The sequence below is a fragment of the Ornithorhynchus anatinus genome, chromosome 21 (assembly GCF_004115215.2).
Source record: "Ornithorhynchus anatinus isolate Pmale09 chromosome 21, mOrnAna1.pri.v4, whole genome shotgun sequence".
In the NCBI taxonomy this organism is placed as follows: domain Eukaryota; kingdom Metazoa; phylum Chordata; class Mammalia; order Monotremata; family Ornithorhynchidae; genus Ornithorhynchus; species Ornithorhynchus anatinus.
Window position 1 is genome coordinate 9,775,104 of NC_041748.1, and position 15,626 is coordinate 9,790,729.

Sequence of the window (15,626 nt, forward strand, 5' to 3'; positions counted from 1 at the left end):
TGATCCGGGCACTGGAATGAAGAGTAGACTGGAGCGGGGAGAGACAGGAGGAAGGGAGATCAGAGAGAAGGCTGACACAATAATCCAGCCGGGATATTCTGAGAGCCTGTGCCAGTAAGACAGCCGTTTGAGTGGAGAGGAAAGGGCGGATCTTGGTGACATTATAAAGGTGAGACCGGCAGGTCTTGGTGACGGATTGGATGTGTGGGATGAATGAGAGAGCTGAGTCAGACGACACCAAGGGTGCAGGCTTGAGAGACGGGAAGGATGGTCATACCATCCACAGTGACTGCGAAGTCAGGAAGAGGACAGGACTTGGGAGGGAAGATAAGAAGCTCAGTTTTGGACAGTACGTATGGTTGACTGACTGAGCAATTACTGTGTGCAGAGCGATGTCTTAGCACTTGGAAGTGTATTCTTCAGTTGGAAGACATGATCCCTGCCCTCAAGGTGTTTCCAGACTACCAAGGGAGACAGACATTACAGACACCCAGTAGACACACAATAAATATGAGTGGGAAAGAGGTGGGAAGAGTCGGGAGCAGTAGAAGTAAAGGTATTATTGATCACTGAACTAGACTCTTGGGAAGGAACAGCAAAAGTACATTCTTATGGGGGAGATGCCCAAATATTTACCTACAGGGCAATCAGAATGAGTAAGCCGCTGGCCGCTTGACTTTGAGTCTGATCGGGTAGGGTCGGCTCGTCCCCCGACCCTGGTCATCACCTGCTTATTAACACTATTGTAGTGTGCCTTACTGTAGCATGTTGCTATATTTGCGATCTCGCTTTTTATTGTTTATTGTCGTCAGACTTTGAATTTGATCAGGTCCCCACTTCCCCCGCCAGTTATCGTACTACCCTTCCTTTCCAAAATCTTAGAACGAGTCGTCTACAATAGATGCCTAGAATTCCTTAACTCCCATTCTCTCCTAGACCCCCTCCAATCTGGCTTCCGTCCCCTCCACTCTACCGAGACTGCTCTCTCTAAGGTCACCCATGACCTCCTTCTTGCCAAATCCAATGGCTCCTACTCCATTCTGATCCTCCTTGACCTCTCTGCTGCCTTTGACACTGTCGACCATCCCCTCCTCCTCCATACCTTATCTCACCTTGGCTTCACGGACTCTGTCCTCTCCTGGTTCTCCTCTTACCTCTCTGGCCGATCATTCTCGGTCTCCTACGCTGGAGCCTCCTCCCCCTCCCATCCTTTAACTGTTGGAGTTCCTCAAGGGTCAGTTCTTGGCCCTCTTCTGTTCTCCATTTACACTCACTCCCTCGGTGAACTCATTCGCTCTCACGGCTTTGACTACCATCTCTACGCAGATGATACGCAGATCTACATCTCCGCCCCTGTCCTCTCCCCCTCCCTTCAGGCTCGCATCTCCTCCTGCCTCCGGGACGTCTCCACCTGGATGTCGGCCCGCCACCTAAAACTCAACATGAGCAAGACTGAGCTCCTCATCTTCCCTCCCAAGCCCGGTCCGCTCCCAGACTTCTCCATCACCGTGGATGGCACGACCATCCTTCCCGTCCCGCAGGCCCGCAATCTCGGTGTCATCCTTGACTCGTCCCTCTCGTTCACCCCACACATCCTATCCGTTACCAAGACCTGCCGGTTTCACCTCTACAATATCGCCAAGATCCGCCCTTTCCTCTCCACCCAAACGGCTACCTTACTATTACGGGCTCTCGTCATATCCCGGCTAGACTACTGTGTCAGCCTTCTCTCTGACCTCCCTTCCTCCTCTCTCGCCCCGCTCCGGTCTATTCTTCACTCCGCTGCCCGGCTCATCTTCCTGCAGAAACGATCTGGGCATGTCACTCCCCTTCTTAAACAACTCCAGTGGTTGCCTATCGACCTCCGCTCCAAACAAAAACTCCTCACTCTAGGCTTCAAGGCTCTCCATCACCTTGCCCCTTCCTACCTCTCCTCCCTTCTCTCTTTCTACCGCCCACCCCGCACGCTCCGCTCCTCTGCCGCCCACCTCCTCGCCGTCCCTCGGTCTCGCCTATCCCGCCGTCGACCCCTGGGTCACGTCCTCCCGCGGTCCTGGAACGCCCTCCCTCCTCACCTCCGCCAAACTGATTCTCTTTCCCTCTTCAAAACCTTACTTAAAAATCACCTCCTCCAAGAGGCCTTCCCAGACTGAGCTCCTCTTCCCCCTCTACTCCCTCTGCCATCCCCCCTTTACCTCTCCGCAGCTAAAGCCTCATTTTCCCCTTTTCCCTCTGCTCCTCCACCTCTCCCTTCCCCCTTCCCATCCCCACAGCACTGTACTCGTCCGCTCAACTGTATATATTTTCGTTACCCTATTTATTTTGTTAATGAATTGTACATCGCCTTGATTCTATTTAGTTGCCATTGTTTTTACGAGATGTTCTTCCCCTTGACGCTGTTTAGTGCCATTGTTCTTGTCTGTCCGTCTCCCCCGATTAGACTGTAAGCCCGTCAAACGGCAGGGACTGTCTCTATCTGTTGCCGACTTGTTCATCCCAAGCGCTTAGTACAGTGCTCTGCACATAGTAAGCGCTCAATAAATACTATTGAATGAATCAGGTCGCCCCTTAATCGAGTCTACCCCCGACCCTGATCATCACCCCTTTTATTAACACAACTATATTGTATCATACTGTATCATGTTGCTATATTAGCACTACTGTATTGTATCATATTGTATCATGTTGCTATATTACCGATTTCGTTTATTACTGTTTATTGTTGTCAGTGCTGCCACCCACCTCTCTGGCCTCGCCATGTCCCTCCTCCCCCCCTCCCCCCTCCCGCCCCTTCCTATCCTCCCCTTCCCCTTCCCCTCTCTCGCTCAACTCTTTCCCGCTCTCTCCTCTGTCTCCTCCCCCCCTCCTCTCTCCCGCCCTAGAACCCCACTTTACCAGCGCTACCCCTCTTCCCCCTCCCCCTACTCTTCCCCCCACCAAACCCCCTCTTCACCCCCTCCCCCCTTCTCTCTTCCCCACCCATGCCCCATCCCAGTCCTCTTGTCCCACCGCCACCCCTCATCCCCCTCTCCTCGTCCAGGGCCCCGCCACCTCCTTCCCATCCAAACCCTCCCCTCCCCCCGCCCTTCCCCCCCTCCTCCCCTTGCACCCACAGCTACTTTCAAGTGTGGCCTCTGGAACCCCCGCTCTATTACAGGCAAGCTACCTTTCATCCATGACCTTTTCCTCTCCCGCTCTCCTCCTCCTCGCCCTTTCGGAAACGTGGCTCTCTCCAGAAGACACGGTCTCCGCCGCCGCTCTCTCCAGCGGAGGCCTCTCCTTCTCCCACTCCCCCAGACTCACCGGTAAGGGAGGAGGCGTCGGCTTCCTCCTCTCACCCCGATGCCGCTTCCGCACTATCCCTCCTCCCCCCTCCCTCTCCTTCCCCTCCTTCGAAGCCCATATCATTCGCCTCTACCACCCACTCCAGTTACTTGTCGCCGTCATCTACCGACCTCCCGGTCCCACCTCCGACTTCTTCGACCACCTTGACCCCTTTCTCACCTTCCTTCTCTCCTTCTCTCTGCCCACTCTGATCCTTGGAGACTTCAACATCCATACGGATGTACCCAACGACTCCTCTGCCGCCCGCCTGCTATCCCTCCTCGACTCTGCCGACCTCCTCCTCCACCATACCGCGCCCACTCACCGACTCGGTCACACCCTCGATCTCGTCATCTCCTACCGCTGCACTATCTCCTCCCTCACCAACTCTGAAATCCCTCTCTCTGACCATAACCTTCTCACCTGCCTCATCTCTCACACTCCCTCCCCCTGCAAATCTTCGCTACTGCCCCACAGAGACCTCCGCTCTCTCGATCCCATCCGTCTTTCCAATAGCATCTCGCCTCACCTTGCCGCCCTGTCCTCTCTTCCCACTCTCGACGATCGGGTCTCCGCTCTCAACTCCACCCTCTCTACTCATCTCGACTCTCTCGCTCCCCTTTCCCTCCGCCGCTCTCGCTCCACTAACCCACAGCCCTGGATCACCTCCTCCGACCGCCTCCTACACTCCTATGCTCGAGCTGCTGAGCGCTGCTGGCGAAAGTCCAAGCACCGAGCCGACCTCACACACTTCAAATTTATCCTTTCCTGCCTTAACTCTGCCCTCTCCTCCCCCAGGCAAAGCTTCTTCTCCTCCCTCATTGACACCCATGCCCGTCACCCCCGCCGATTGTTCCGGACCTTTAACTCTCTCCTTAGGCCCCCTGTTCCTCCCCCTCCCCCATCTCTCACCCCCAATGATCTGGCCACCTATTTCCTCACGAAAATCAACACGATCAGGTCTGAGCTCCCCAAAGTCACCCCTCCGCCTCTCCCCTCCCCCCCAACAACCCCCTCCCCTACTTTCCCATCCTTCCCTGCAGTATCCTCAGAGGAGATCTCCTCCCTCCTCGCAAGTGCCACCCCCTCCACCTGCGCCTCGGACCCCATTCCCTCTCACCTTCTTAAAACCATCGCCCCTGCCCTCCTCCCTTCCTTAACTTCTATTTTTAACCACTCAATCTCCAAGGGCTCCTTCCCCGCTGCCTTCAAACATGCCCACGTCTCCCCCATCCTAAAAAAACCCGCTCTTGACCCCACTTCCCCCTCCAGTTATCGTCCTATCTCCCTACTACCCTTCCTTTCCAAAATCCTAGAACGAGTCGTCTACAATCGATGCCTAGAATTCCTTAACTCCCATTCTCTCCTAGACCCCCTCCAATCTGGCTTCCGTCCCCTCCACTCTACCTAGACTGCTCTCTCTAAGGTCACCCGTGACCTCCTTCTTGCCAAATCCAATGGCTCCTACTCCATTCTGATCCTCCTTGACCTCTCTGCTGCCTTTGACACTGTCGACCATCCCCTCCTCCTCCATACCTTATCTCACCTTGGCTTCACGGACTCTGTCCTCTCCTGGTTCTCCTCTTACCTCTCTGGCCGATCATTCTCGGTCTCCTACGCTGGAGCCTCCTCCCCCTCCCATCCTTTAACTGTTGGAGTTCCTCAAGGGTCAGTTCTTGGCCCTCTTCTGTTCTCCATTTACACTCACTCCCTCGGTGAACTCATCCGCTCTCACGGCTTTGACTACCATCTCTACGCAGATGATACGCAGATCTACATCTCCGCCCCAGTCCTCTCCCCCTCCCTTCAGGCTCGCATCTCCTCCTGCCTCCGGGACGTCTCCACCTGGATGTCGGCCCGCCACCTAAAACTCAACATGAGCAAGACTGAGCTCCTCATCTTCCCTCCCAAACCCGGTCCGCTCCCAGACTTCTCTATCACCGTGGATGGCACGACCATCCTTCCCATCTCTCAGGCCCGCAATCTCGGTGTCATCCTTGACTCGTCCCTCTCGTTCACCCCACACATCCTATCCGTTACCGAGACCTGCCGGTTTCACCTCTACAATATCGCCAAGATCCGCCCTTTCCTCTCCACCCAAATGGCTACCTTACTATTACGGGCTCTCGTTATATCCCGGCTAGACTACTGTGTCAGCCTTCTCTCTGACCTCCCTTCCTCCTCTCTCGCCCCACTCCGGTCTATTCTTCACTCCGCTGCCCGGCTCATCTTCCTGCAGAAACGATCTGGGCATGTCACTCCCCTTCTTAAACAACTCCAGTGGTTGCCTATCGACCTCCGCTCCAAACAAAAACTCCTCACTCTAGGCTTCAAGGCTCTCTATCACCTTGCCCCTTCCTACCTCTCCTCCCTTCTCTCTTTCTACCGCCCACCCCGCACGCTCCGCTCCTCGGCCGCCCACCTCCTCGCCGTCCCTCAGTCTCGCCTATCCCGCCGTCGACCCCTGGGTCACGTCCTCCCGCGGTCCTGGAACGCCCTCCCTCCTCACCTCCGCCAAACTGATTCTCTTTCCCTCTTCAAAACCTTACTTAAAAATCACCTCCTCCAAGAGGCCTTCCCAGACTGAGCTCCTCTTCCCCCTCTACTCCCTCTGCCATCCCCCCTTTACCTCTCCGCAGCTAAAGCCTCATTTTCCCCTTTTCCCTCTGCTCCTCCACCTCTCCCTTCCCATCCCCACAGCACTGTACTCGTCCGCTCAACTGTATATATTTTCGTTACCCTATTTATTTTGTTAATGAATTGTACATCGCCTCGATTCTATTTAGTTGCCATTGTTTTTACGAGATGTTCTTCCCCTTGACGCTGTTTAGTGCCATTGTTCTTGTCTGTCCGTCTCCCCCGATTAGACTGTAAGCCCGTCAAACGGCAGGGACTGTCTCTATCTGTTGCCGACTTGTTCATCCCAAGCGCTTAGTACAGTGCTCTGCACATAGTAAGCGCTCAATAAATACTATTGAATGAATGAATAAGTTTGGGAGCAAGGATTCATCAGAAGTTTAGTTTAAGTGGAGCAAGGTTTATGAGGCACTAAGTTGACATCCAAAGGGGTCTGCTAGAGAGGCCTGGCATGCAGATCTCGTTGTAAGCTGGCAGGAAGGAAGAAAACTACCTGATCCAAAGTGCAGTGGTACTGGCTTGTGTACATTTCCCAAAACTCAGTGGGGTATTCTGGAAGGAATTTGCTTCCCCTGCCATAAGGGGAGAGCTCTTTCTCTCCCTTTCTTTTCCTAAGGGGTTGTACAGTGGGAAGACTCAGTTGATGTACTGCTTCAACCCATGCTGGTAGCTGCTTCCCTCTTCCCTGCCTGTTGGTTAATAATAATGTTGGTATTTGTTAAGCGCTTACTATGTGCAGAGCACTGTTCTAAGTGCTGGGGTAGACACACAGGGGAATCAGGTTGTCCCACATGGGGCTCACAGTCTTAATCCCCATTTTGCAGATGAGGTAACTGAGGCACAGAGAAGTTAAGTGACTTGCCCACAGTCACACAGCTGAATCCCAAGTGGCAGAGCTGGGATTCGAACTCATAACCTCTGACTCCAAAGCCCGTGCTCTTTCCACTGAGCCACGCTGCTTCTCTTGCCTAGAGGCTTTTATGTGGTGAGCTGTTCCTCTCTGTTTAACCAATACTTGTGGAAAATGGGGGCAAGAGTGATCCAATTGGGGTTGTTCTACTCTTTTTTTCTTCTCAAATTCTCTCTGGCTACTCTCTGGCGTCCTTTCCCTTCACTCCATGGAAACTGCACTCTCAAAGGTCACCTGTGATCCCTTTCTTGCCAAATCCAACATCTTCTAATTCTAGTCCAGTTCCATTCTAATCCTCCTCCACCTCTCAGCTGTCTTCAACTGTGAACCACCCCCTTCTCCTGAAAACATTATCTGTCCTTGGCTTCACAGACACTGTTCTCTCCTGGTTCTCCTCCAATTTCTCTAGTCGCTCAGTCACAGTGTCTTTCACAGGCTCCTCCTCTGCTTCCCACCCCTTAACTGTGGGAGTCCCTCCAGGTTTACTTCTGCTTCCCTTTTTATTATCCATCTACACCCACTCCCTTGGCTTCAGCTACCACCTTTCTGAGGTTGATTCCCAAATCTCTTTCTCCAGCCTGGTCTTTCTTCTTCTCTGTAGTCTCATATTTCCTCTTACCTTCAGGAAATTTCTGACACCTCAATTTAACATGGCTAAAACAGAACTCCTCATCTTCCCACTCAAACCCTGTCCTCCCCCTGACTTTCCCATACTTTAGTCACCACCACCGTCCTCCCTGTCTCACAAGCCCATAACCTTGGCGTTATCCTCGAATCATCTCTCATTCAACCCACATATTCAGTCTGTCACCAAATCCTGTCAGTTCAGCCTTCACAACATAGCTAAAATCCTTGTTTTCCTCTCCATCTAAACTGCCGCTATTATGATCCTCTAGACTGTAAGCTTGCAGTGGGCAGGAAACATGTCTACCAATTCTGTTGTACTTTCCAAAGCCCTTAGTACAGTGCTCTGCACAAAATAAGCACTCAATAAATACCTTTGTTTTTTGTTTTTTTTTAATCCAAGCACTTATCCTATCCTGCCTCGACTACTGCATTAGCTGTCTAGCTGTCCTTCCTGCTTCCTTTCTTTCCCCACTCTGCTGCCTGGATCATTTTTCTAAAATGGCATTCAGTCCATGTTCGCCCCACTCCTCAATAATCTCCACTGATGGCCCATCCGTCTCCACATCAGACAGAAATTCCTTACCATTGGCTTTAAAGCACTCAATCACTTGCTCCCTCCTATGTTACCTGGATGATTTCCTTATACAACTCAGCATGTTCACTTTGCTTCTCCAATGCCAGCCTGCTCGATGAAACTTGATCTCATCTATCTTGCCACCACCCCCTGGTCCATATCCTTCCTCTGACCTGGAATTCCCTTCCTCTTCATTCTCCTCACCTTTGAAACCTTAATTAAAATCATGTCTCCAAGAGGCCTTCTCCAACTAAGCCTTTATTTCCCCTACTCCCTCTACCTTCTGTGTTGCCTATGCTCTTGGATCTGAACCCTTTAAGCACTTCATATTTACTCCAATCTCAGCCACAGAGCACTTATGTACAGATCCATAATTTATTTTAATTATCTATCCCCTTCTAGACTGTATGCTCCCGAAGGGCAGGGAGCATATCTACTGTACTCTCCCAAATGCTCATTACAGTGCTTTGCAAACAGTAAGAGCTCAATAAATACCATTGATTGATGTGATTGTGTTTATCCTCCTGTCATTACTAAATTACAGTCATTGCCCTTACAGATACTATTATATGCATATTCTGTTTTCCCAAGTGCCTAATTCAGCGCAGCTCACTAATTAGGCATTCAACAAATGCTAATAAAAATGATGTCAATGTTGCTCATTAAATAGAATATTGATTTAGCAGCTTAAATTGTGTAATCCAGGAGGTAAATCCCCACTTCCCTGTTTTAGCCTTAATGTTGGTATTTGTTAAGCGCTTACTATGTGCAGAGCACTGTTCTAAGCGCTGGGGTAAACACAGGGGAATCAGGTTGTCCCACGTGGGGCTCACAGTCTTAATCCCCATTTTACAGATGAGGGAACTGAGGCACAGAGAAGTTAAGTGACTTGCCCAGAGTCACACAGCTGACAAGTGGCAGAGCTGGGATTTGAACTCATGAGCCCTGACTCCAAAGCCCGTGCTCTTTCCACTGCGCCACGCTGCTCCTCTAGCCTTCCTTCTTAGGTTTCCTGTACACTTACATTCACCCTTCCTTTAGCCCTACAGCAATTAAGTACACAAACCCATCTATAATTTGTTTTCACACACCCATCTATAATTTGTTTTCATGTCTGTCTCCCCCTCTAGTCTACAAGCTCCAGGTGGGCAGGGATTGTCTAAACCTAGTATTCTGTATCGCACTTTCCCAAGTGCTTAGTACTGCATTGTGCACACAATAAATACTTAGATGTCACTGACATTTATTAATGGCAGTTTTATGGAAGGTCGTCACTCATGGCTCCTCAGAACGTTACTTTCCCTTCATGTACTAGGATTGTGTCAAGGTATATGCTCTTAAGTTGCTCATCTTTGTGTTGGGGTACCTTGGAGATACGGGTGAAATTTCATGTTTTAGGTGGTTATTACATGCTTTTGCTTTTTTCTGGAGAAACCAGAAGCTACTGACTTTTCAGATCCATGATCCATCCATTTAGCTTCTTGCAAATAGTTTCCTTTTCTTAGAGCCGAGTGTCAAACCTTTTCACTGGTGGCAGCTAAGTCTTACCTTTTCCTTGGTAAGCAGTGATTTTTAGGGGAAAAGAGGGCCTGATTGATTTTTGAGATGATACCACCAATATAACAGAGGAGAAACAAAACTGATGCTATCCCAGGGCATATAAATTAAATAATAAATGATGGGTTGGTGGCAGAAGAAGGGGGGTTTGGTAAAGAATTTGTGGGAATTGGCAATATAAGGGCAAAAGAGATCTACGCGCCATTGGGTGACTGCAGTCTGTTGGCTGGTAGGGGAATTGAAATCACATTTTTAATCAATCAGTGGTATTTATTGAGCGATTTTCTGTATGCAGAGCACTATACTAAGCACCTGACACATTCTCTGCCCACAGTGAGCTTACAGTTTAGAGGGGGAGACAGGTATTACTATAAATGAATAAATTATGGTTATGTACATAAGTGCTTTGGGGCTGAGAGAGGGTGTAAATCCAAATACAAGTGCAACAAGGAAGGGAGTGGAAGAAGAGGAAGTGAGGGCTTAATCAGGGAAGGCCTCTTGGAGGACATGTGCCCTCAGTAAGGTTTTGTAGGTGGGGAGAGTGATCATCTGTGGGTTATGAAGAGGGAGGGTGTTCCAGGTCAGAGGTAGAACGTGGGCAAGAGGTCAGTGGCAGGAAAGCTGAGATAGTGGTACCATGAGTAAGTTGGCATTAGAGGAGCAAAATGGACGGGCTGGGTTTTAGTAGGAGAACAGTGAGGTAAGGTAGGAAGGGGTAAGATGATTGAGTGCTTCAAGGCCAATGGTAAGGAGCTCCTGTTTGATGCGGAGGTGAATGGGTAGCCACTGGAGATTCTTGAGGTGTGGGAAAATGTGGACTGAACTTTTTTTAAGATAAAATGATCTGGGCAACAGAGTGAAATATGGACAGGAGACAGGGAGGTCAGCAAGGAGACTGATGAGATGTCAAGGCAGGACAGGATAAGTGATTGAATTAATGTGGTAGCAGTTTGGATGGAGAGGCTTAGGCAGATTTTAGCAGTGTTGTGAAGGTTGAATTGACAAGATTTGGTGACAGGTTGAATATGTGAGTTGAATGAGAGAGAAGCGTTAAGGATAAAGCCAAGGTTGATGGGCTTTTGAGACAGGGAGGATGGTGGTGCTGTCTACAGTAAATTACAGTACATCATAGCACCAGATTGTCACATGATTTCACTTCAGTTTTCAGTACCTGCACTGAAAATGTCTAAGATTCACAACAACAACCTATTGTGAATGTATTTTAATGGTGTCAATTTGCCTGATTCTTTACAGTTTTATTGACCAGTCTGATCCCTCATGGGCACAAGGTTCATGTTCAATATAGTTGAATATGCCGAATTCTACAATTGTCAGTTTGGGGTTTGGGGGGTAAAAAACTAGATTGAAGTGTTTGAAATATGTAATCTTTTATGAATTTTTTTGGACTACATCAATATGCAATGTTATTTTAAATTTTTCCATTGCCTCATCAAGTTATGTTTTTAGAACTGATAAATTTCAAATTAAACTGCTATATGCTATATTCAGCACATACTGTTCTTACCATATGGCTGTGCCTGGTACCCACCAACCAGCAAAAAGAGTAGAATTTCTGCAATTCTTATGAACATGGTTATAAAACTTGACCAAGAACAACTATTGTAGCTGTATCTAATTTACGCAAGATGGAAAAATAACTTGTTCTTCACTTTGTTTCTTTGCCAAGATTGAGGCCAAGCTTGTTGGGTCATCCCCAAAAATTTAAACCATTTTCTGTCAGCTCGAGGTGATAATTGATAGAAAACAAAAGTGAAATTCTTCTGTCTGTTTAATGAAGTATGTCAAAACACCCATGACAAGGAGGAAGCGACCCCAGCACCGACCCCCAGAAGTTGGCTCGTTCACTTGGGAAGTCTTGTCATCATCCGCTTCTTGGAAGGGAGGGTGGCATCCTCCCCAGTGGAACAGAATGACACCAATCGATCAATCAGTTGTATTGAGTGCTTACTGAGTTCAGAGCGCTGGACTAATTGCTGGGGAGAGTATAACAGAGTTGGCAGGCAATTTCCTGGCCACAGTGAGCTCAGCAACAGCAAAGGCCTTTTCCCTAGGCCAGAGTCCAAGTTAACCGTCAAAGCAGTATTCGGTCTTGTAGGAAAATATTCATTTTCCGTTTAACGGTCATTCCTTTGGTTAACTATAAAATGGGTCCTAGTGGAGACTGCTTTGTGTCTTCAAGTTAGTCTGATGGAATGTGTGTTTCCACTGGAAACAGTTGTTTTCTAAGTTAATGGCTTTAACTAAATTGCAGTGTGGGATGTAGTTTTCAAGCATCTCTAGTACTTGTACCAGTTCTTAATTCTCATTATAAAATGGTCCATGTAGTCCCTTATTTTATCGTTATATACTATCATTTCTCAGTGGGGTGACTTGGAATAAGGAATTCCTTTAGGTGAGTGGTAGAGAATACTACGTGCTCCTGACTTACAATTTGGATTGATTTCCCTTCCAAAAAGAGGATCCCATCTCTGAACCAAAAATTCTGACCATTAATGTTAAAAAAAAAAAGCGTTTGAATATGTTTAGCAACTATAGACACCTGAGCTGTTTATATTGGAACGCATAAATGGAGCAAGTTTAAAGAATAGGTTGGCATGCCCAACTGGTAGTTTCAAAGGTCTTTGCTTTCCACGCTAGACATTATGAAGAATTCAGTAAGTGTAGTGATGTATCAACTAGTGATTTTGCACTGGGCTTGGATGAAGCCACAACGCTATCTAGCACCTTTCCTCTCACCACAGTACTGTATGTCAGCATGAGGAAATGCCTTAATGGTATTTTAAAGAGTAGGTTTCAAATTTTCTTTCTCATTGAGAATACATAGCTCACTTTATAAATTGATGAATGGTCTAATCTGGAGTCTTCTATTCCCTCTTGTCTTTAGAGCTTTAATTAGGCAGAACTTTGGCTTTAGAAGGGTTTTTTTTTAGCATCTATTCATTTGTTTTCCATGGTAGTTATTCACATTTTCTAGTACTTGTCCGTATCCTCTGGACATGCACAAATTGCGGAAACATTCCCCTTGTAATTTAAAATTTAAATGACCCAAACCATGCACGTGAGCCCAAGGATTTAGTTGATCAGTCCAAACATTTAAATGAAGTAGTACATTTTAAATTATTCTAAGATTGCAGGTGCTGCAAGGTTTTGACCTGATTTAAATTAGAAGACTAGTCCCTGGACCAAAGAACTTTCAAATTAAAGGGTTTGATCAGAAGTGAAGATGTTCGTGAACAAGAGGCATATCTACAGTTAAACTAGGTGAAGATTTCCCTTGAGATATTTTACCGTTTAATTACAAACAAGAATCCTTAGAGTTCAAAACATGTCTCTGTGTTGTATGTGGCTGGAGTACTGACTTAATATGCATTTTTTTTTTCCTTTTAGGTGAATCTGGATTGGGAAAGTCAACATTGATCAACTCCTTGTTCCTAACAGACTTGTATTCCCCAGAATATCCAGGTCCTTCACACAGAATCAAAAAGACCGTGCAAGTATGTATATCACAAACTAACCTACAGAGTTTGTTTTGACTGGCTTTGATAATTGTATTGTCCTCTCCCTGGCGCTTAGTACAGTGCTCTGCACACAGTAAGCACTCAATAAATGTCACAGATTGATTGTCTGGTTTCATATTGTAAGGTGAAGGTGACAAGCATTTAAACTTTAAAGAAATTGATGTATGAATTAAGGGAACTGTGGATTAATAATGAATGTATACAATAAATATAGAACCGTAGTAATAGTATTTGTTAAGCACCTACTGTACCAAGTGCTGGGGGTGAAAATACACAGATGAGAATTAGACAGTCCCCGACTCCAGAGGGATGCACAGGCCGAGGTAAGAGGGCGATGAGGGTTAGTGATGGATATATATGGAAAGATCAGTTAGTATTTATTGAGTGCTTGCTGTGTGCAGAGCCCTGCACTAAGTGCTTGGATGGAAATAGAAATGAGGGAACAGTAAAGATAAATATGGTAAGGCTGGAGGAGCAGAGTTTCAGGCTCTTCGTGGCTCAGTCCAGCAGTCACAAAAGTCACAGCCGCAGCCACAGCCTTGGGTTTCTCAACTTTCTAGAAGGTGGAGATGGTGGCTGCTGGTGTTTGAGTCCCACTTGGACTGGAGCATGGGCTGATGGGAGCCCCGGGGGCAGCAGGAAGGGAGGCAGCTTGTCTTCTACACGGTGGGCCCCGGCTGCCCAAAGAATGGTTGTGGGCCCGCCCTGATGCTTGCTGGTGCTCAAGTCCGGCCTGGGCTGGAGTAAGGGCTGATGGGAGTTCGGGTGGGGGAGAGCAGAAAGGAAGGCAGCTTGCCTCCCACGCAGTAGGCCCCGGCTGTCTAAAGACTGTTATGACTCAACCTGCTGTCTGTCAGTGTTTGAGTCCTGCCGGGGTTGGAGCAGAGCCTGATGGGAGTAATGATGGTGAGGGGTGGCGGGAAGGAAGGAAGCTTCTCTCCCACGCAGAGGGACCCAACTGACCAAAGACTGGTTGTGAGCCTGCCCAGCTGCCAGCCAGTGTTTGAATTCTTCCTGGACTGGAGCAGGCTGCCTCTGCCCTCCATGTTCCTCTGTTTCCCACTGAGTTGTGCTCATGGGGGCTTGAGTAGTTCCATTCTGTTTTTCCACCCTGGCCCCAGAGCTGGCATTCTTTCGTCTACCTTTGGAATCACCACTAGAACACTCTTCCTTCTGGGAGAAAAGAATTTTCCTTCAGTTCTCTATATGCTCTCTATATTTAGATACTGCTGTGATCATCCCCTGACCGGAGTGGCTAAAGCATCTTAGAACAGTTGCCCTAGTCGTGGTAACCATGGCTCCTGCCACCTGGATTCTAGTTACTTGGTCTAGCGTGGCCAAGTGTAACCCTCTGTTCCCTCAACGACAGGCCCCTCCGATGCAGCCCCAAGTCATGCCAAATCACGGGGTCTCTCTGGTCGTGGTGGCTCCTCTGTTTCTCCCGGGCACCCCTAAAGTGAAGATTTTTAGGATAGGAGTGTGGAAGAAAAGCACAAGAAAAGTGAACTCTATTTTAAAGACAGAAATCCAGATTGGTCTAAAGATAAAAATGGGCTTGCAGTAGTTTAGCAGGATTCCCCAACCCACCGTAAAACCCCACATCATCTCTTCTGGGGGAAGAGGTGAGTAAAGAAGCAGGAAGCTAGATAGGGAGCTGGGTCAGGCCGGCCGTGGAGTGGAAAGCGAGGGATGCAGAGGGAACACTTTGATCCGAAGTAGACTAGGGAAGAGGAGACCAAGAGGCTGCCAGGATGTGGAATGGTAGAGCTTCGGGGACATAAAGAAAACTGGGAAGGGTTTGAGTCAGAACTAGAGTAGATCGGGGCTGAGCCTGGCTCGGGTTGGAACCCTTAGAGGAAATGGAGAGGATGGCAGCCAGGCTGAAGCTAGCTGGGGCCTAACTAGAATATTCATCCTGATTTGATGGTTTCTAAAAATAGAAGACCCTGTGTTACGCAACGAGATGCAGTGTTTATTCAATTCATTCAGTTTTGAGACAGGCAGATTCTTCTCTCGCAAAGAGGTTTTGGGATGAGATCTTGAGGCCTTTCTTCTCTCCAATAGAAAATGTCACCCCAGCTTTGCCTCCTAGTGTTAATATTTCTTGAGTTGACAAGTCCAATTTTGAATCATTGTTCTTTTGAAGCGGTTAGCATGGGAGCATCCCTGCAGTGTTGTTCAGCGACAGAGCACTGTAGGCAATGTCCAAGCAGTAGAAAACACAGGCCTGGGCCCTCAAGGAACCTGAGCCAGATTATTCATAAATGTCTGGCATTGCTGTCCTGCGGGTTTGATTTGGCTCTTTTTATAATGTATTTCTGTCAGTTGTCTAGCTATCAATGATCCCAACTAAAAAATCAGCAACCTTCAGGTTGTCTGTTCGTGATTTCTTTTCTCAGCATGTTTTTTTGGTGCATTTGTCCTTCCCCATCAGCGATGGCGAGCCCCCCGTGGGCCA

General features: G+C 48.2%; 1 protein-coding gene across 5 annotated transcripts in view; it reads left to right on the forward strand.

Annotated features, from left to right (window-relative positions):
• Nucleotides 1–15,626, forward strand: part of SEPTIN7 (septin 7) — a 147,173-nt gene that overhangs the window by 74,134 nt on the left and 57,413 nt on the right. For all 5 annotated transcript variants that reach the window (XM_029048841.2, XM_029048843.2, XM_029048840.2 and 2 more), the window contains exon 4: nucleotides 13,038–13,144. In XM_029048841.2, coding sequence (XP_028904674.1) covers nucleotides 13,038–13,144 — 107 coding nt within the window. The remainder of the gene's footprint in view (nucleotides 1–13,037; nucleotides 13,145–15,626) is intronic.